Source organism: Tympanuchus pallidicinctus, unplaced genomic scaffold (assembly GCF_026119805.1).
Source record: "Tympanuchus pallidicinctus isolate F22 unplaced genomic scaffold, pur_lepc_1.0 scaffold4, whole genome shotgun sequence".
Lineage (NCBI taxonomy): Eukaryota > Metazoa > Chordata > Aves > Galliformes > Phasianidae > Tympanuchus > Tympanuchus pallidicinctus.
Window position 1 is genome coordinate 22,184,752 of NW_026294758.1, and position 22,089 is coordinate 22,206,840.

At 36.0% G+C, this 22,089-nt stretch overlaps 1 protein-coding gene across 12 annotated transcripts in view; it reads right to left on the reverse strand.

Moving 5' to 3' along the window:
• CAST (calpastatin) overlaps window positions 1–22,089 on the reverse strand; it is a 59,821-nt gene that overhangs the window by 1,858 nt on the left and 35,874 nt on the right. For 11 of the 12 annotated variants that reach the window (XM_052701524.1, XM_052701516.1, XM_052701518.1 and 8 more), the window contains 25 exons: window positions 21,507–21,554; window positions 20,215–20,271; window positions 19,995–20,111; window positions 18,280–18,378; window positions 17,702–17,803; window positions 16,882–16,962; window positions 16,732–16,785; window positions 16,061–16,150; window positions 15,804–15,899; window positions 15,214–15,315; window positions 13,728–13,811; window positions 12,709–12,756; window positions 10,107–10,211; window positions 9,719–9,820; window positions 8,028–8,129; window positions 7,069–7,143; window positions 6,242–6,274; window positions 6,022–6,111; window positions 5,380–5,478; window positions 4,245–4,346; window positions 2,515–2,607; window positions 1,651–1,704; window positions 1,165–1,254; window positions 577–656; window positions 116–182 (listed from right to left, as the gene is read on the reverse strand). In XM_052701524.1, the coding sequence (XP_052557484.1) occupies window positions 125–182; window positions 577–656; window positions 1,165–1,254; window positions 1,651–1,704; window positions 2,515–2,607; window positions 4,245–4,346; window positions 5,380–5,478; window positions 6,022–6,111; window positions 6,242–6,274; window positions 7,069–7,143; window positions 8,028–8,129; window positions 9,719–9,820; window positions 10,107–10,211; window positions 12,709–12,756; window positions 13,728–13,811; window positions 15,214–15,315; window positions 15,804–15,899; window positions 16,061–16,150; window positions 16,732–16,785; window positions 16,882–16,962; window positions 17,702–17,803; window positions 18,280–18,378; window positions 19,995–20,111; window positions 20,215–20,271; window positions 21,507–21,554 (2,061 nt within the window). In that variant the 3' untranslated portion in view covers window positions 116–124. The remainder of the gene's footprint in view (window positions 1–115; window positions 183–576; window positions 657–1,164; window positions 1,255–1,650; window positions 1,705–2,514; window positions 2,608–4,244; window positions 4,347–5,379; window positions 5,479–6,021; window positions 6,112–6,241; window positions 6,275–7,068; window positions 7,144–8,027; window positions 8,130–9,718; window positions 9,821–10,106; window positions 10,212–12,708; window positions 12,757–13,727; window positions 13,812–15,213; window positions 15,316–15,803; window positions 15,900–16,060; window positions 16,151–16,731; window positions 16,786–16,881; window positions 16,963–17,701; window positions 17,804–18,279; window positions 18,379–19,994; window positions 20,112–20,214; window positions 20,272–21,506; window positions 21,555–22,089) is intronic. The other variant, XM_052701521.1, reaches the window with a different exon arrangement.

Genomic DNA, 22,089 nt, shown 5'->3' on the forward strand with positions numbered 1-22,089 from the left:
AATCACAGTCTGCTTTTAATTAAAACTGTTATAAAACTTAGCTTTGACAACACTAGTGTGAATAGTGGGAATAGTCTTTATGGTAGCTCAGAGAAAAGAGAAGAAAATATCTCACCTAGAAAGGTTAACGTTTAGCTTGTTTTCTGCTTCTCAGATTTGCTGCTGGAGGACTGTCCCCTTGCCTAGGGGGCAAAATGAGTAAGACAGTATGAAACTGAACTAAGCTAAACCCAAACTTATACACTGATAGATAGTCATCAGAAATCACAGTGATTCAGTCACTATTCAGAACCTTAAAAAACCCACATCTTTCTGGATTTAAAGACCTTTCACTTTTACACTGAAAAATGTAAGACTGTTCTGTTGCTATACAAAAGTAATGTGCAGAAATTTCACCATAAGCAAAAATCCTTTCACTTAAAATGTAAAGAACATTTCCAGAGCAGATGTTAGCACATTGCTGCAAAATTCCCCCCAAAATAGGAGCACGTAATACAATTCCAAATTGCAGCTGCTCATCTGTCCCAATTACAGTGCATATTAACCCTGACTGTCCATACTGCAATGCATTTCTACCTTTTTATGATCCTTGGGTTTTCTTTCATCCTTTGAGGTTGCTTTAGTGGTGACTGTTTCCTTTCCACTTTTCTCCTACACTCCAAAGAAAAAATATAATTACAGTTACAAACACATTACAGGACTGATCGCTCTTACTCAAATTGCTGCCCTTACACATTATTTTAAATACATAGATGCAGGCTGCACACATGGAAGTTGGGATCCCTACTTAATACTGGGGAAAGTGTGGTACAAGAATGTACACAGACATAAAAAGGCTGGTGTTTTTGGACAGATCCTGCATTTGCTACAAAGCACGAAGATTTAGCTCAAAAGGTCATCACCAACTAAAACATCTCTTAATCACAGAATTATCAACATTGGAAAAGACTTTCAAGATCACCAAGTCCAACCATCAATCTGGCTTTCTGAGGACACATCAAACTTCCCTTATAGTATTAAGAATCATTACATTTTGAAAGCACATTCTAAAGAAGATACATCTGATTCTAAACTGAGCTATGGCAAAGAAAACAACTTTCATAGAGTAGTGAAAAACTGTTGGTTTGGGGTTTTTTTGTGTGTTATTAGCAGAAAATGTCCTACCTTTGAGTGCTGTGGTGTGGCAGAAGTCTTTGGACTAGTATCAAAGTCACCCGACAGGGCATCGATAGCAGCAGACTCATCTGTAGGCTTCTGCAATGATGTTAATTATGAAGTTAAAATATGCTAACTCCTGAAGCCCAAGTTATTGTTTTAGGCATTAAAGAATGGCTCAATCACCTTACGTATGTCTTCTATACATTACCTCTACAGAACAGATGCATTTATTTGAGGTTTCCAAACTACACAATATCTTTGAATACCAGATCCCTACATTACTAGCACATTTGTGTGCTTATAATGGTTATTCTTAAGAAAAGTTTTGCTGTCTGCTGTTCCTATTACCTACTGTATTCAGTAGCACTTATGACATTTTACAATAAAGTTAATTCTAAGCCTCCAAAGGACACAGATTAAAAAAAAAAAGAAAAAGAATAAGATTAGAGTACGCAGCAAACAATCACAGACCAAAAATGTAAAAAATTTTACCTTCTGTTCCTTGTTTTTCAAAGCATCCTTTGGTATTGGCTTGACAGGTTTACCCTTTGAAGGAACAAAGATTTCATCTTCAAGTTGGGCTGGTCAGATTCTTATTATGATTTAACACACTCTCACGTATTACACAGGGAGTTTTCATGTTATTATGAAAGTTGAACTATTCTGACCTGACTTCTTTATTACTTGTGAAATACATTCAAATTCAGTTCACAATGTATTTTCACTCTCTATTCTTTTGACTATGTCATTTCATCTGCCTTTGCAGTCTACAGGAAAAAGTTTCTTGACCTAGAGCAGATCAAATCACTGTCAGCACAGTCACTCATTACAGTGAATGTCAGCTAACAGGGCTTCATACATACCACAAAGGTCATACTTGTATATATAGTTAGTTCTCAGACTAGAAACTACCTAGAAACAATAAGCATTATTACATACAGTTTGTAAATAGCTCCTGTGTACAGGAGACTATAAACAACATCTTCGTAAAGGGCAATACAGAATTTGTTCTCCTGGTTCTCTGGAACAACTAAGAAAATGCGCCATATATCTGCCAAAATATTCACACTATTGGCTTGTTAAAATTGATTTATTTTTTCAGACTGCCTATAAAACACTACCTAAGTCAGACTGTTGTTTGTTTTTTTTATATTAAATGCAAGAAAGGATGCAGACAGCTTTTCTTTAGTATTAAGGTTCAACATGTAAATCTTATATATACTAATACATCACACACTCTTCCTGGTTCGGTTTCACTGTTCTCCCTGTAATTCCACAGAGGAAACTCTGGCATGTGTGCACAAATTTCTAGTTACAGTAAAATAATGTAACAAAAACCACACAGTTTCTCCTTACCTCACCAGGTGACTCCAGAAGTTTTTGATAGTCAGGTGGAATAGTATCATCTCTTTCTCCAAGTTTGTCTCTGTGTTCAGATTTAGTTTTTTCCTGAAAACATTTATTTTTTAAGAATTTCAGTACTTACATTTTTTCCTGTTCCTATTACATTATAAAATTGGATACTTATTTACTACACAGAAGGTTGTTCTCTCTTGTGCATCATGAAATAGTTCAATAAATACAAAATCAGTCAAATTAGTTTGACAAACATTATAAACATCAGAAAACTGTGAGTGTTCATTTAAAAAAAAAATGGGACAGCTGCCTCTTTTGAATTTAAAATTACAGAACTACTGGGAAACATCCACATACTTCTATTTCACAACCAAGTGTGCTCAATGTCTGAAAGTTTTAAAACTACAAGCTCTCAACAGGTGCACCTATTCACTAAGTCACCTATATATGCAACAGCAGACCACCATAAAGAAAATAGTTCTGTCTAAATTACATTAGCATTACATTAATAATAATAAATTTCATTACAGTTCTCTTGGAAGAAATTTTCGAAAATCATCTACTCCAACTGCCTGACTAAGCAAAAGTTAAGAGCTTATAATTCAAGCATTATTCAATTGCCTTCTGAATCCTGACAGGCATGGGGCATCAACCACCTCCCCAAGAAGCCTGTCTCACAGCTGGGCCATCCAAACAGTGAAGAAATATTTCCCATTGTCTGTTCTGAACCTCCATCGCTCTGTGCTTCCCAACCTGCCATCGGATCCCTGGAGCAGAGTCTCACACCTCCCTCTGCTTCACTTCCTCAGGAAGATGCAGAGAGCAATGAGGTAACCTCCTGGATATGCAGAAGGCTGAGGTACTCAACAAGCTCTCTGCCTCAGTGGTCTCTGGCAGTCAGGCTTCTTGTATCTCTCATAACATTTAGGTATGGGCTGCAGAAGCAAAATCACTCCCACTGTAAGCAAAGAGCAAGTTCAAGACTGCCTCAGGAGGCTGAATGTGCACAAGTACATGGGACCCTATGACATGCATTCCAGCTACCTGAAGGAACTGCCTGATGTGGTTGCCAACCCAGCCTCAGTAACGCTGAAAAAGTCATGACAGTCAGTCCCCAATGACTGGAAATAGGGAAGCCAAAAATCACTACAATGACCTTAAGTCAGACTAGAAACCTTCCCGTTTTGAGTCTATTTTATTCATGGTTATGTATAGTGATTATACTTCAGAACTAATCCTTTAAGTATTTCAGCTTACGGCTTACTACAACTACTACTATTATGCAGAGATGAATGTGCTTTAATTATTAACAGAAAGTTCTTTATACAATTATATGGAAAAAGTACTGAATGAGGATGAAACAATCAGAAACAAGCAAGTAGAAAAAAATAGAACTGGTTAAACAAGTATCCCCATTGATTAATTTGTCTGTGGGGTCATAAAAGTCAATGAGGTTTGACAAAAAGGCCATAACATTCAGAGGCCAGAGAAGAAACCTGAAAAATAAGTAGAACAATAACAACAAAAGGGTGCAAAGTCAAATTATTGCAAATTCCTGTAATATTTTAACAATTATCTCCAAATAGCTAAAATGTATTAACTCAATATCTCTGACAAAATTCACAAAGAATTCATTTGACTGAAGACTGCCTGCTTAGAAATAATAATAATAAAAAATTAAAGTCCTCACTTTACTGAGATAGCAAAAGTTTCAGAATATCTTTTATTACCTTTACTTTATCCACAACTGGTTTGTTCTCATCAGGATCAGGTTCTCTCTGTCCCAGGGAATCAGACAAGAGATCCAAGGCATCATCCATCTCTTTTCCTCCCTAATAAAATATAAATGTATGTGAGAAACCAAATCCGCTGTGAAAATATTGTTTTTTATTAAGCTAGCGTTAAGTACTAATTCATGTATTGTCCAGAGAAGACAGTACAGATAGTTTTCAGTTTCTAATTGCAAAGTAGTCATAACAGCTGGGGAAAAAACATTTGTATACTGAAGACATACAGAAATCGATTTCAAGTAGAGGTTATAGAATTGATTTTAACGGTTTTGTTTTGTTACACAATTGAACTAATGAGAATAGTACTAAGAAAAGATTGTTGGTTTTTTTTTTGTTAGGAGTCATTCATTTTGCAAATATCATCACTGCGGATTAGTTGTTCTACATTCCCCTTTCAAAGTGGGTTGGAAACACTAGAGGGCGCTCGCACTGCACGGATCAAAGTGGAAAATGGCCCCTACATACAACATTACATCTCAGCGTAAGAAAAATCTTGGTATTAGAAGGACATGGAGCTACCTGGGCTTTCACTAACACTGAATTCTTTCACGTTTAGGCTTACAAAATGCAAATTACTAAGCCACTGGTTGATTACTATGCTATTATTATTTGTGATACTGACATTACCTAAACAGAAAAAGAAGGGTGTGGTTCCATTACAAGATCAAAGCCTAAAAATGAAGCTGTTTGCACGCAGGTAACTATCTTCATCTGCCCACAGAACTGAAATGCCAAATCCTGCTGATACCTTCTGTAATTCTGGAGCAATCAGCATGAGATTGTGCTCCTCGTTTTCTAAGAACAGTCAGGGAGCTCTCAAGAACAAACTGGAATATGACACTATTCAGATAAAACAGACAGAACACTCTTCAAAGGCAAACACAAAATGTCCAGAACACTCCAAACTCTTTTTTCCAGATTAAAAAAAAAAAAACATTTTTATCTCAATAACCATTATTAACAACTAATGACTTAACTTTACAATGGCCTACAGTGGTAAAACTGGCCTTATGGCACTCCGAACTCTACTCATCAATCTCTCGTCTGAAAGCAGGATCTAAAGAAAACTGCTTACCGATGTAGAAGCTAGGGGAGTTGCTGAGTGCACTGAGGAAACTGTAGAAGCAGAGATAACATCTGAAGAATCTGCAGTTTTTTTACCTGCTTTGGTTTTCTGAAACAAGACATGGCATCATTACTAACAGAGATGACTAAAAGAAAAATATTCATCAAATTCCACACATTTGAAATGCAATGCCCACGTCGCTCTTAAAGGGCTTCCTTTTTCTTCAAAGCTTAACTTATTTTAGATTGAAATGTCTTCTTGTGCGCAGAATGTAGGTGTTTTCCATCTTAGCTTGTTCATGTTCAATCTTCCATCTCAGCTACTTAAAATCTGGCTTAGTTAAGTCAAAGGCAGGTTTTACAAAACCTAAGAGTAGGTAAGATTTCACCAAGCCCATCTGTATCCAGTACCACTTTCAGAAATTTCTACTTCAAGCACTATATATGCAAACAACTGGTAAGAAAATGCGAAAGCTAACTTGTCCAGCTTTTTTCTTATTATTGAAGTCCTGCTCTCTGTTCCACTAATTTCCTGCTACAGAATTAAAATTTAATCACTCATGAATATTTGCATAAAAATTAAGGGAAAAAATAAAACAAAAGGTTACTCAAATTATTTGAAAATACATCTTTAGAAGATAAATATACTCACCTTTTTTACAGTTTGTGTAGGTAATGGTGCAGATTGGGCTGGAGAAAATCCTTTTGTCAAATCTTCTAACAGATCGTTTTCACTCACAGGCTATCATTGAAAAGGACAAAAAATATCAGTAGGTCTATTTATAAAATTCAACACTAGCAAATCTTACAAATGTTTGAGTTAGCCATTAATGAATGAAACAGTCCTCTAAATATGTAAATGTTCACTTTACCTGAGACTTTTCTTCAGGTCTTCCATCTTTATCCTACAAAAGAAAAATTCCCTTACATTAAATCAAGCAGTCCTTAAATGACCATGCAATATGAGAAGTCTGACAGAAATTTACTTACTGACAAATAGTACTACCAAAGAAAAGGATCTAACTAGTAATTTCTAGCATTTACTTCTGTTACCCAAGTCGTCATCTAAAAAATCAAGGTCCTGCAACTTAAAGACATGACTACTTAAAAGTTATTCACTGTGTGGATTCTGAGCTTCTCCAATTTTCTGTTTCTGTGGAAAGTAAGCAGCAGAATTAAATAAGATCTCAACTTCCAGCTTGCTATCAATATACTGCTGAATAAAGTGTCAAGAAAGGCGGTGTCACACTGGTACCTGTGGCAAGTGATGGGCAGGACTTGGCTGCCCATCAACCATTTGGGTAATCAACCATGGGTAAGCAACCCATTTATGTCAAATGAGTTGTGTGGTGTTGTCTGTAAAAATTTCTACTTGAAAGTTGTTGTTTTGTGGAGTGTTTTAAGAACAGTTTTAAGTAGTCATGACTTAAAAATTTAAATTTTACAATATGATGAAAGACTCCACCATACTAATCTCAAACAAAATTACTCATGCGCAGGCATTTGCATCTAAACCATTTCAGTTCTTATGGAGGCATCTAATGAAGGATATCAGATAATCCAGGAATTACAAACCATGACTTCTATGTAGAGTAAAACTGCCTTAAGTAAACATATCAAAATGAAATACAGTTTCAGTTTCATCCATGTGAATTGAGGAATGAAAGGTCAGACTGAAATAGAACATTAAGTTTATTACTTTTGCATTCGTTGATCTGTACTCTGGAGGAATTGTTTGTTCATCTTCTTTGTGTTCTTTCTGTTTGGTTTTCTCCTTTGAAGGCAAAATAAAATTAATAAAACTGTCACATCTCAACAGAAACTCAAATACAAAACTTTTCAGTGTCTTCAGTTTACTGATTCAAATCAATCTTTCTAATTCAATACAAAAGCCAGATGAAAAAATCTCATGCAAATTCAAAGAGCCCTTCAAAAAGGCTTAATCTATCTTTGCGTTTCTTTCTACTAGGAGTAGCTCCACATCCCTCAATGAAGATCAGCAGAGTTAAGTAAATGGGCAAGAATGAGCCAGTAAACATAACAGCGGTGTACCTCTGAGCCAAAATTCTGACTTCGTTTGAAATGCACTCAGCAACTACCCTGCATGTAGTCTAAGCAGAGAATGCAGTCGCTGAATCCATAAAGGACTATTCCCACTACAAATTGTACAGGAAGACGATAAGGAAGACATCACAGTAAAACTAACCTTAAAAAATTTTGTTTGACATGCTCCTAGAACACCAGAAGAGTTGCTCTTTTTTTTTACATTCATTAGCACTTAGCCCACAGTGACATTCCTAATTTAAACAACTCATCATAAATGTTCCTTTCGGAAAAGGACTAAACTGTATTCCAATTCCAATTGCCAATTCCAATGCACACATTACCTCTGCTTTGTTTCTGCAGTAATACTCAAGCAAAAGCAGTTTTCAGAAGCTGACAAAAGATGAAATACTACCAACAGGCACAACAACAAAGTACTCACTGTATTTAAACCCTACTAGAATTTCCTAAGCAAAACACAACTTGTTTCGCTAGTAAATATTCTTTTTTAAAAAGTGTGAGTACTCCTCCAACTTGTTTAGCCTGTGGAAATACAGAAACAATGAAGATATGTATACCAACAAAGCATTTTTTGAGGTCTGAATATTTTTCTACCTTAACTTTGTCCACCTCAGGTTTCTTTTCTTCTAGATCAGGCTCCCCCTTTCCAAGACCACTGGACAAGGCTTCTAGTGCTTCATCGGCTACATGACCAACCTGCCAGAGTATTGATATAGCAAAACATAATTATGTGTTTGGAATTTCATTGCAGCTGAAGAAAACTCCTCATACACTACAATTGCCAGACACACATTACTGAATTCTACTGCTGTATAATCTCTTCTTCCCGAAGTATTTATTAAATTCACTAGCATCATCCCTTTAATGGCACAGGGGGTAGAGCAGACCACAAGAACTGTCAGTTCAAATTACTCTGTTAAGAACTTCCCTGCTGACCTTCCCCGTTTAAGTGTGACATGCACCACAATCCCCTCCAGCCAGCAAGACAACTTCATCAGGGGCCAAACCCAAATGACTCCATGCAAATGCACATCACATTCATAGGGCTATGCTTTTACTGGCATCATGGATAAGTGGTTCACATGACTTGTGTGTTATAATGGAAAGATGAAGGCTCCATGGGAAGGGTAAACAGGGAAGATGAGGAGGGGGTGTTTCCTTTGATGTCAAAGACCATCTGGGGTGCACAAACTCTGCCTGGGGGTAAAGAGAAACTGACTAAGAGCTTATGGGTGAACATTAAAGGATGAACAAGGAAATCTTGTCAAATTCAAGCTCAAATAAGAAATCTGAAGAGAGTGAAAGCAAGGATGGCTAACCTGAGAGAAATACAGAGACATTGTCCAAACATCCAGAGATCAAGTTGGGAAAGCTGAAGTCCTTAAAGCAAATTTGGCAAGGGACATCAAGGACAATGAGAAAGCCTTGCTGTAAGTACATCAGTGATTAAAGGGAGCCTAAGTAAAATGTGAGCCTTCTCTTGATTGGACAAAACAGAAGACTCGGTTACTTGAGATACACTGGAGGCTGAGGCACTCAATGATTTATTTGCCTCATTTTCCCTGGCAAGTGTCCTAACCAGACTGCAGAATCCAAAGGTAGGGATTGGAAGAATGAAGTACTGCTCATTGCAGATGAGCAGGCTTGAGACCATCTAATGAATCTGAAAGTACACAAGGCCACAGGATCTGACAAGGTGCATCTGCAGATCCTGAAGGAACTTGTGGATAAAGTCGCTTAGCCATATTTGAGAAATTATGGTAGTTCAGTGAACCGAACCTCCACTGGGACTGGTGAAATGGATAGTCCCCATTCCTGAAAAGTGAAAAAAGAAAAACCTAGGAAACTGAAAGTCAGTCAGCCTCATCCCCATGCTCAGTAAGATCATGGAGCAGATCTTACTGGAAATTATGCACGGAAAACAAAGTGATTACTGTTAACAACCAACACTGCTTAAGTAAAGGCAAATCAGGCCTGTCAAAGTTAATGATTTTCCTTGATGGGGTAAAAGTGTTGGCAGATAAGAGAAGAGCAACTGAAGTCATTTATGTGACTTGTGCAAAGCATCTGACATTATCTCTCACAACATTCTTGTCTCTCAATTGATGAGATGGGGATTTGACAAATGGGCCACTCGGTGGATAAGGAATTGGCGGGGTGTAATGGCTTTATACTAGAAGACAGTATTAAATGAAATATTGAAAAGAAATTCTTCACTACGAGAGAAATTCTTCATTACGAATTCCTCACTATGAGTGAGGTTGCCTTTAGCTCTAACTACTCACAGAAGACACAGATGTTGGAGCTGAAGACTGCACAGAGCAAGCTGTGGCACGAGGGACTACTTCATCCTTTGCAGTTTTTGCAGATGCAGGAGCTGACGGCTTCTGAAACAGAAAGCATATTCTTACTGAATATGCTCAGAAACCCCAAACATATCTGTTAAGTGTTTTGTTTTGCTTTTTAAATATACAGTACAAAATGAGGAAGAAAAAGAGTCCAAATTTAAAGCTAGATGCCCTTCAATTAAAGACTAAATGCCAAACAGAGTTGACATACCCCATGTTCCACTGAAAGCCACAGAGAAATAACAAAGAAATGGAAATATTTTTTCTTGAATGAACAGCAGCACTATCCAGTCTTAACAAACCACATTTTCGAGACTACACTTACTTTGGATGTGCTGCTGGACTTTGATGGTTTGGATTGTACTGCAGGCTGTGCAGGGCTGGCAAAGTCTTTTGAAAATTCATCAACAAGGTCAGATTCACTCAAAGGCTGCAAAAAAAGGACATGCGTGGTATGCGTGACTCACTGCCTATTTCTTACAGACAAACCTTTGTAGCCAATACCAAAATAACCTCTGACATTTACATCCAAAAAACATCATGAATTTTAAAGCACAAGGAACTAAAAAAGCAAATCCAACAACAAGAAAAATCAGAATGAGTCAGTTTCCTTGATATTAAAAGCTAACGTAACTGTAGAGAATGTTGCGTACAAAATTTAGGGAACATTATGTTCAATACAGTTTACTGGGCTATTGAAATGAAAATGCAACTTTCTCACTAGAAAAGAAAAACAGAACACTGATATTTTACTAAACCAATGCCATGCTCTTCCAGTATTTAAAGTACAAATTACACAGAGGTTTTGGAAAGCGGCAGCATCAGGTTATGATTTTTGCATTTTAATTTTTTTTTTTACAGTGAAGTACAGAGTAAAGCTCCCCAGAGGCAGTGTTACTTATAAGTTCTCAGCTCATGCAGTGACTGCTGACATTCCATGTCTTCCCCTATGAATACTCCAGGAAAAAGTGAATAAATTGCAGCTTTCTTTCCCTGCCCTGCAAACTGTTAGAATTTGTTGATACTTCGTAATTTAGTACTCTGTGATCTATTACAAATGCTCCTGTGATCCTTCTGGCTTTTAGGTTTACACCAAAATGTCAGCTGATTTAACATCAGTGATAACCATTAAATGGCTATGTGCAGTTCATTTAATAAAGACTTATTTGATTAAGTTCATAAGACATATTATGATATTCTTAAAGGAGACTCCTACCTTTTTCCCCTCTCACACTGTTTCTTTTGTTGGTCAGTTTCCCTAAGAATTTCTAAATTATTTAATCACGAAAAGTTTCACTATTCATAACTAAGGACTTCCTCTCTAAACTGCTATCTCAAAAAATCATTTAGGAAAACCAACTTTTTTCACAAAAGTAATCATACCATATGTTGCTAAGGGCATGCAAAAAGAAGACCCTAACTACTAAAAGTCCAGCTGAAATCATGAAAATAACTGACTGCAATTCGCAGGAATTGAGGATGAGATGCTAACTGATTTGAAGATTAGTCAGCTAGTGACAGAATTGCTTTTATTTTGTTGCTTTCGATTTCATAGATCTGAATTACCGACGACACCACTGGCAAGTCTGACTTGTTGAAAACTGCCTTCTTCAAATTACAAATTGAGACATAACGCAGAGGGAAAAAAAGTAAAAAAAAACAAGAAAACCTCATGAAACATGCATACACCTGATATGTCAAATATTCAATTATAATTGTGTCTCAGATGGAGAAGGGTATAAAAGCACAGGAATACTTATCCTTCTGCTAAAAATGTCATTCTTTGGCTATAGGATATCCTGTTTTGCTTTGGTATTGGACCTCATTCATACTATAGATCAGCCTCCTTTAATTTGTACTTTTTTCCTGTTTTGGAGCATTTGTCTTCTAGGCACATTTTTCTTTGTGCTCCTTGTGAAACAAGAGAACTTGTCTCCTAACATCAGTTCTGGTTCCCTCAAAGCCTTCTCTTTTTTCTCTTGTGACATGTTTGTCAGTATTCCTCTGTGCAGCTCTCACACATCACCCATCCAGATGGCTGAATATCTGAGATTTGACAGACACAAATTTATAGAAATGTGAAGTCTTTTCATTACTGTCATTGTCTTCCTCCATATTTCAAGCTTGAATACTAAATTAATTCACATTTCTGTTACAAAAGCACTATTTCATTTTCATTTAGATTGGTCCTGAACTTCACACTCATTTCAGAAGAACGAAGGTTAACTGTACTTTTCCAATTCCAGCCCAAATATTTTGGCTCTTTATGGCTCTTTAAGTCATAATATTTCAGTTCCTTTCTTTTCAGTTACTTTTCTTTTTCTACTTTTTTTTTTCGCTTTCCTTTTGTACTTTTTCAAGTAACCATTAAACTTTTTATTTAATCCACTCAATCTATCTTGCACTTTCCAAGCCATAACAAAGATGCTTCTTGAGAAGTCCAAGTTGATCTCTTTATTTAGGAAAATGTCTGTAGCACCTTTTTGCCTCCTTCCAGTTATATTACCTTATATTTGATGACTGTCAAGAAAACACTGACTTTCCTACTTTTCCTCTATCTGTACTTCAATTGCTCCAACAGACTTTTACAAGACACCTTATACTATTTCTTTACAAAAGCTTTTCTTTGTGTTAACAGTTACTTCTGTAACTGCTCAATACCTAAGTAACCTCTAGATCTTTTTCTTACTTTGATCTCCTCATTCACAGCCAGTAAATTTCAGTAAAAATGGCTTCTACTTGACTCTTCAGATCAGTGCTTTTCATGCAAGGAATTAAAGACACAAACAAATCAACAGACTTACATAATGGCATAGAGACAAGTGACGACAGAAGGGGGAAAAAACAGGGTATCTATTCACTCTGAGCGTGAATTGTCAGTTAGACATTATTGTCAGTTTTATTGGTATTATTGTCAGTTTTCTAACCTTAGGTTTTTCTTCAGGCTTTGGGAGTATTGGTTTTCCATCTTTATCCTGAAAGTAAAAAAAGCAAGTATTTTCCAATATTGCAAGAAATAATTCCATATTCCACAGTCACCTCAAAATAATAATATGAGATAACCAGACTGAATCAGCGACATAGTCAGAGGCATTCCCCTAAAAAGAGGTAGCTCTTATATCACCAGGTTAGCAGATTAAAAAATAGATATATATTGGGCTGTCAACACAATAAAAATAGGCCACAAAACTGAAAATAACTGTTCATTCCTGTTAATATCAGTATTCAGTATGAATTAATTCTACGGCAAAACAGCAGAAGTTAATCCAATAGAAAGGTAATTTCTGAGTGCAGAAGACAAGCTTTTTCACTTGTGCTAAGAAGCCGTTATATTCCACATTCCTGGCTAGACAGCCTTGAAATCTCTAATTAAGCAGTTAAAGTGCTCCACTCAAAACAGAGCGTAAACATACAGCTCCACAAGTGACAGTTCTCACACCAATTTGTTAATATCAATTATTCTAACAAACATTAAAAAAAAACCATCAGTTCTGTAGTGAAACTGAACTACACGGAAAACAAATCTCAGTTCCACTGCTGGTTTTCTTAATTGTGAGCAAATCTCCATCATTTTAATTTCCAATCTGAAGAAGTAGTTTCCATACTATTTTACATTAGTAGTTCAAGGCTACACCGAAAATGGGTAACCAAGAGCAGTTTTCCAACACTGAGGCTGAATATCAGAAACAAATCACACCACTCTTCAGGCAGGAACACATGAGCTGGGAAGATCCTATCCTTCCTGAGGATGTCTGAAAAAATGTAGTCATGCTCATAAGGGAAAGGAAGGAAAGTAAAGACACAAGAATTATCTAGAAGGTAAAGCCACAGGTTGAATATATTACTACAGCTTGTTTTCTGCACGTTCTGTCCCTACCTGTGACCAAAAAAAGTGTTATAGACAACTGTCCTATTCACATAGCAACGGAGATTTTTAAAAACTTACCAGCTCTGGAGTTAGCCTGTATTCTGGAGGTACTGTATCATCCCGTTCTCCAGCCTTTTTTTCTTTTTTCTCCTTAGCTTTTGCCTGAAAAAAAAGTACAAAAAATACTTACTGAGAGAAACAAAAGCATAGCATACACTCAACATCACTATCAAGATAGTTCAGTCAAAGAAATACTAGCATCAGATAAAAATATTCTGTACATCAACATACTCAAGTTCATAGAATCATAGATTTGTGTGAGTTGTAAGACACATTAAGTCTGACCAAGTTTCTAGTAACAATACATCCACTACCTCCCTGGGCAACCTGTACCAGCACTGCACCATGATTACCATAAAGAAAACTTTCTTTTTATATTAAAAGTCTTAATCTTTTAGTTTAAACCATTTTCCCCTTGTCCTATCACAACAGACCCTGCTGAAGAGTTTGTCCCCTTTTTTCCTATAGACCCCTTTCAGATACCGAAAGGCCATAGATACTGTAAATTCCTCAATTTATTCTTATCCAGTTTCTGTGAAAAAAATAAGAATCAATACCATAAAAAGGACTATATTCTGTTTTTGTTTTCTAAACACATAAAGCTCCAGCTACTGTACAGAACTGTAACTTCACAGCCAGTATTTTTAGACCTTTTGGGAAACATAAAGTCCTTAAGTTCCCTTGGATTGCATCACACTGACAATACAAAACGCAATTTGTCATCAGCTACTCAAACACAACTTTTCACTCTTTGGACCTTCTTCATGAAGCAATGCATCCACCAAAATACATGTAGGCCCAGACTCAGTCTGCAATACAACATGGTCTTGCTTATCAAAATTATACTCTTGAGATATCTTGTCAGCAATAATTATCTTTCTGCTATTTCCCTGTCATTTACCTGCTTTGAGTTATAAGTGAAGACGGGAGGAAGAAAGTATTATTAGTGGCGTTATAAATAGAGTTGCAAAACTGAATAAAAGGTCAAAGTACAACACACAAAATACTGCAGAAATCTTACTGTTGAAGGAAAAAAAGAGACTGAGAAGACATAGCTAAAGGCAAGACTCAGATTATAAAGACAATGGAATTGGGTGGATGAAGGAAAACATCTCACAAAACATCAAAAGGATTTATTAAAAAGTAATCAAACAAGCAATATATGCAAAGCAAAGGTCTAATATTGACTGTACCCTATTCACTGGGAACAAAACAGAGGAACTATAGCTAACACAAAGAAAGGTATATGTATTCATATCTACATAGTTAAAAAAGAAAATTCTTTAGTTTTCCAGAATGTCATATGATATTCTACCTCATTCCACTTGGGATTCTGTAAGTTCTAAATTTTCCAAACCAAACTGGACTCAGATATTCCTTAGGCTTTGACATGAAAGTTGCTTTGCTACAAACTATTTAACACATTTGTACAATAACTAGCAAAAAGGATCCAAGATTCCACGGGAGACATTCTTTTTTACTTTTTAATGGTGCAAGATCGTACCTCTGACACCTCTACAATGGTGCTAACATCTTCCGGTTCGGGTTCAGGTTCAGGTCCACCAATAGTATCCATAAGAGCTTCCATTGCATCCTCTCTGATTTCCTGTATGAAAATATTATGAAAATATGCATTTTTTAATTTCTTTCAACATTCAACACCACACTGGTCATTTTGACTTTACTACATTTGATTTTTGTAACACCACACTGAAGCATACGGCAAATTTTGGAGAAAAAAAAATGTAAGGTAACAAACATTTTCTCTAAATAAAAAAAAATGAATACTTTGTAAAATGTTAGAAAACAAAATCACATCCAGATGTTAAATGCAGTCTAAAACAGCTAAGAAAATTTACTTTACTCCTCCAGTCAAAATAAGAGTCATTCTACAGAGGACAGGAACAATCTGATCCGTCAAGACCAGATCTTTCAAACGCTGGATAGTCTGCACTATCAGAATTCCTAACATTTCCCTACTCTCTTGGCTAAACAGGATTTTCAACTAAAATGAGGATGACAAGTATCTTTATAAGACAAGGCACAGTGAAATTTTAATCAGATGTTAACTAGCCAAAAGATAGACCTTTATACCTCTTTTGATTTTGTTTTTTTCTCTTTAGGAGGAACTGAAGTCTTCACTGAACTTGCTGCTTCTGCTTGTATGATTTCTCCTTCCTTAGTTTGTTTCTTCAGTATGAGAGGAAATGAGAGGGATTTTATTACAGGCAAATTTACAAAAATATTTTTCAAAAATAAAAACTGTCAACATTATTTTAGAGTAAAGCATTATGATAACAGAAGTATTTCACTACAATAGAAGATTGCATGGCAAAAAAAAAAATCAATACCTCTGTTGACTTCTTTTCTTCAGCAGCAGCAATACTACAGGTAAAGTCAGACGACAGGGCATCTGCAAGCTCATCATCTGTCATTGGTTTCTGAATAAATTTTGCAAAGTAGGTTTTGATTAGTGAAGTTCAAATATCAATGCTGTCAAACTTAGTTTAAAATCTCAATATGTTTACTCAAATGATACTTCTCATTTTTTCATTCATTTTTTTCAGACAAGCACTGATTTTCATATATTGAACTTACAAGTAGATAAATTAAATCAGCTTACAGAATTATCTTGTAAGTATAAGCATTTGTAAGTGTAAGTAATCTTGCTAAAAAGATTATAGAGACTATTGTATGCACAGTCAATATATCTTCTCTATGTTATTATTATGACAATTATTTTGTCCCTTTATTATTATTATTATAACCAATACCTTTGAAAGCATTTATTTGACTTGATTCTGTTTCTGTCAATTCTTACCTCTTTATTAAAAAGCAGATAAGCAAACAAACAAAAAATCCCTGTGCCCAGTTCTTAGTTTTATCTGTATCTACTTTATCTGACAGGCCAATCCCACTTCCTGCTATTACTGGAAGACATACTAGATTTTAATTTTCCAAGGAATCCTATGATAATTGGGTTATTTTTCACCTTGCAATACACACATAAAGAAAGACTTACTTCAGAAAGTTCATCTACTTTCGGTAGGCCCCCATCTTTGCCATCCACTTTGCTCTAGAAGGAGAATTGATTTTGTAGTAAGTGGGAAACAAAAACAGACAGAAAGAAAGAAAATCGACAAAGAATTGTGTATTTCATTAACTCACAAACCTTCAGTAATGCAAGGTAATCTGGAGGGAGGCTACCTTCTCGTTTACCCAGTTCTTCCAAGTACTCTGAAGAAATATTTTCCTTTGAAAAGAATGTACACATCATCGTTTTTATACTACTGTTCACTGAAATAAATTTACAATTTCTAAGTTTTCTTATCTATCCACAGTGACATTTTTGGAAAGAAAATAAAAATATTGGCTAGATCACAGGACCAATACTGAAAAACAGCTGTATAATATCTTTCAGAATCTACTGTCATGCATACGTATATCAAATAATTTCAGCTGTGTGTCATCTAGCAGAACTCTCTTAGATTATTTCTGGAACAAAGTCATTTAAAGGTATCAAAGAATATATATTACTCTACATGTACTGAATTTTAGATATTTACTAATCCCAACTTGCTTGTTTTGGATGAGTAATGAATTAGACTCGTAATCTTAACTGTCCTTATCTGACTCTCCTATTTTAACTCTGAAAATATGCATTCTTCAAATTCTCAATATTTTATTCTCTTGTAAGTAGATATGAAAGCTCCTAGAGTCTTTATTGTTCTCTAACACATCTGTTAATGCCTTTTGTAAATGTACTTGGAAGACAATTCAAAAAGCAAATTCATTGTCACTTAACCATGTCCTGCTGCAATATATACATAATGATACCATTTCTCTGTTACTGAAAAGCACTAGAATGCGGCTGTTTAAATCCTATTATGCCTCTTAGCAGACTGAAGTAACTTACTGCATCACTATACCATGAGCAACTGCAGACTTATTTTAGAGATGAATTTTCCAAAAAACTGAAAAGCGCTAAATACCGTAATTTCCGGACCAGTGTAAACTGGTCTAGGAGCCACATCTTCTTCAGATCCACCCAGTGTATCTATTAAGCTGTCCAGTGCTGATTCATCCATGGCAGGCTAAAAAATAAGCAGAGCATTATAAGCCACGCTATCCCACGGAAAGAAAAAAATCATCTGGTGAATCTGTGAGAAACTTTAGGAACTAGACAAGAAAGTTTTTTGTGTAGGTCTTGTATTTGCAAGTATTTTCAACAAAAGCTCGTCTTAAACTCAATCCCAGTGTCAGTAACAAGATCTCTGCATTTATATACTAGCTGAACGACATGTAGGAATGTAAGTGAGAAATAAAAATTCATTAATTTTATGCTACTTGTGGTAAAAATAATTGTAGATCAATCAGAAAGCAAATGCTATGCCATTAGATGTTTACCTGTTCCTTCACGTAGTCCTTCATCACAATCCATAACTACTAGAAAGCATTACTTCAGAAATTACAAATTTATTTTTTCTGAACCAGGAAAGTTTCAGAAAAAGAAACATTCCCTGAAGTCAATTTACAATGGAAGCATTTCTCTAGGTCTGTGTTGACCAACCTCAGTATTTGGTTTATCAGCTGCAGCAACCATACTTGCAACAGCACCTTCACCCACTGCACCTGCACCATCTGCTGTTGATGTCTTTTCAGTCTTAGCCTGGAGAAATAAGAGAACAATTAAGAGATCATTTCACTATGTGACCCTGTATTAAAAATTCTATAGACAATACGAAGTGAAACAGATATTGTACTCCGGCACATGTATCTATTGTTCCTCTTTATATACACTTTGATTTGAAAAAAAAACAAAAACAGTTCCACATACTGTCTGAAGGCTTTGGAAGCTGGATATCTGCAGTTTGCACATACTCAGACTAGCCGAGAGCATTCAATTTAATTTACTTATTTTGGACACAGCAACTGGTTTATGCATCTCCACTGCATCCATATGCTTTGGCAGATTGATCTCACCATCTACATGCAACATTCTAGAATGATATGCTGCTTCTAGCATTTGACCACAGCACAAAGTGTGACCTTGCATGCAAAACCCATGCAATTTTAATAACTTCTTTTTTTTTTTTTTTTTTTGCCAGCAAAAGAAATTTGCAGTGCGAAAAAGATTATGATTTCCCTTCCAAGCCTCCTTTTAAAGCTTTCGCTTGAATGGTGGTTCTCAGTACACTGTTAAAACCAGCAGCAAATACTGCTCAAAAATTAAGTGTAAGCTATCTACTTATTGCAACAGTGAGTTTAGTGATGGAGCAACATCAATACAGACTTCAGACTTCAAAAACAAAAGAAAATGCTATGTTGTGTAGAGCTGCAAGAGTCTTCATGGTACTCTGGTGTTGCCACCCAGACACACACAGATGAGAAGACCAAAAGATGTAGATCCTGACTCTACCAGACCTTTTTGCCCTAGTATTTTCCCCACTTGCCCCTCTGAAATGATACCTCCTCAACTTCTTCCAACATTTCTCCTCCTACTTTTTTTTCCTACAGCCTTGCATTTAGGCCTATCCTACTGCAAACATATAGCCTCCTGATCTCTGCATCTGGATTAAACACTGCTACTTCAAATATACTTGAAACTGCACAGATAAAGAAGTTCCATGCTGACAGTGCCCACATAGATAAAGCGCCTAAAGACTGATCACATGGTCTCATCTATTCACTTTTGGTAATAAAGGTACAGGGAAAAATTCTGAAGAACCAATCTCTCCTAAGTAGCTGCAAGAAACTTGCAGAAAGCTTCCATGTGGACTGAGGAGTCCCAAGCACGTAACATACAGGAGAACAGTTAAGCAGCTCCACGGCTGTAGTAATCTTCATATTGCTTGCCTGAACAAAAGTCACAGTGCATTAAGCAATGTAAACAGATGTACAGAGAGGAAAACAAGGTGGACACCATCAGGATTACCAAACAAGTACAAACTACCAATACTATTTGCCACTGAAGCTGTATCTGCTCTGCAGACAATCCTTCTCATTTAATGCTCTCATGAGTTAGCTGGAATTGGTATAGCCAGGGGGCTAATTTAATCAGTGTGTAGAATTTGAAATTTCTAGTGTCTCAAATTTAGAACAGCACAAAAAGAAATCTGTCATATGCACCTTTGAAATTAATACAGTTTCTGAGTTTTTCCTACATTTTGACTTTCGGAGGCTATCTTGCTTCATAATGTTCAGCGTAAGAATCCTTCTAGATGCAGAATTCTAACTTTTATCATAACATAACAAATAAAAATTGGATTGCTACTTTTACTATACCTGTGCTGTGTTTGCAGTGGTTGCCTGTGAAGGCTGCTCAGCTTGACTTGTAGTTTCCTTTCCCATATTATTTGGTTTAAAAGCTGTTACCACAGAAGGTGCAATTGGGCTTTTTGCCTGTATGGAGAGAAATCATTATCAATAGATTGAGAATACATATATATATTATATATATATAAACAAAAGTAAAAAGTATCAGAGAGGGACGATTATGACTTACACCACTGGATTCCTTTTGCTTCTCTTCAGCTGGTTGATTGTTTTGAGAGTTTGATGGCTGTCATAAAAGAGAAACTTATGATCGTTTATCACAATTCAATGCCAGGGAACAAGATCTACAGTAAGTAAATAAATGTATACATAAACATTCTTACTGAACAGAAGCATATGAGAAGAAGATTTATTCCTGTTATCTACCAAAACTCAGAAATTTGGGCTGGGAGGAGAATGTACTTACTGCCTAATACACCCTCTGAAGTGAACAATCCTTTAAATACTTTACTTTATATAGCTTGTTTAAAAAAAAAAAAAGAAAATAAGATGCAAGACTCTATAACTACAGGTATATTTTTAAAATGGCAGTCTTTAAAAAGGTTCTTATTTTTAGCCAGCTACGCACAAAATATGCTTCTACTGACACAAAAGTGCAGTTTAGAGGAAACAGAGACGATTCATCTTTCAAACTGTATTTGCATTAAGGTATGTATCTAGAGAAGCTATCACAGGCACAGCCATACCTAGGTCTTGTAAGTAGAAAAGCATGCTTATTCCACTCTCTAATACTCATTTATCCTTTTAAAAAAATTTTATTTTAAATTATATTTTCAAATAGTGCAAATTGAAAAGTGAATTAACTTTTCTTACATACTCTTGCTAAACTAAATCTCTCTGACCAATTACAGTCTGCCCTTTTTTGCAAATTAAGGCTGAAGTAACTTCGACCCTTTGGGTTGGATGGCTTTGGGGGAAGTGAATTGGTTGTTTCTATTTTATACTTGAGATATATATATATATTTTATAAGACAGGTTTATTTCCTCTTTCTGGAAGGTAGAAAGAGTAAACAACGAGATTGTACACAAAAAAAAAGAAATAATGTTAATCCTCCCTACAGTGAGGAAGTCTATTTGGCCTACTGCTTGTTTCTCTTCAGATAAATATGCCTAATAGCAATTGACAGACAAGAAGTCTGTACTTCAGGACTGATATCCAAACAAATTTGAAACTATATCCCAAGGCTGCTAACTGGAAAAATAAGAACACCAGCTTTCTCCACATTTTTCTGCCCATCTTTCCCCTAAATAAAAACAAAACTGATTTCCTAAGCTGCTGTAAAACAATCATGCATGCTGAGTGCTTCCACAAAGCGCTACCTAGCTCATTTGCACACAGGTATGTTACTGCTCATTCAGCAGTTTCGCTCAGCAAAATAGTGGCTAAGAATTTATCCTATCACCCCAAAGTCAGTCAAAAAATGAAGTGCAAAAGCAAAAGAGAGAAAGCTGAGTACTCACCTTCAAATCTGCAGTTTTCTCAGGTTCTATTTGGCTTGTTGATGTGGACTGAAATGTAACAAATTTATATTCAGAGAGAGATTAATATATTTGTGTATTTCTACCGTGCAAGCTAATTTAAAGAGAAATACTAGACTGGTTTGTACTTGCGCAGTGCAACTAGTATGCTGCTCTGGCTCTTACTTTCCTTCCAGTGATCTAAGAACTGTCAATGTATATAAGCACACACAGACATTCCTCATACCCGAGAGTGAAAGGAGAGGTTACAAAGCCAATAAACAAACAAAATAAACCGATTAATTCAAATATGAAAACTTTCTGAAACCATGCCACAGAATTGATTCCTATGATTCGCCTCAAGTATGGTAAGCTCTAAATTAATACTTACAGAAACAAGTAAGAACGAGCACTGAAAAGCCAAAAGATAGCTCTATATGATGGGAAGAAAGAAAAATTGAGGTGTAACATCTTTGTCAGTGACATGGGCAGCAGGATTGAATGCAACCTCCGCTGGTTTGCAGACACCACCAAGCTGAGTGGCGCAGTTGGAAAAAAGAAATGTCATACAGAGGGACCCAGGGAG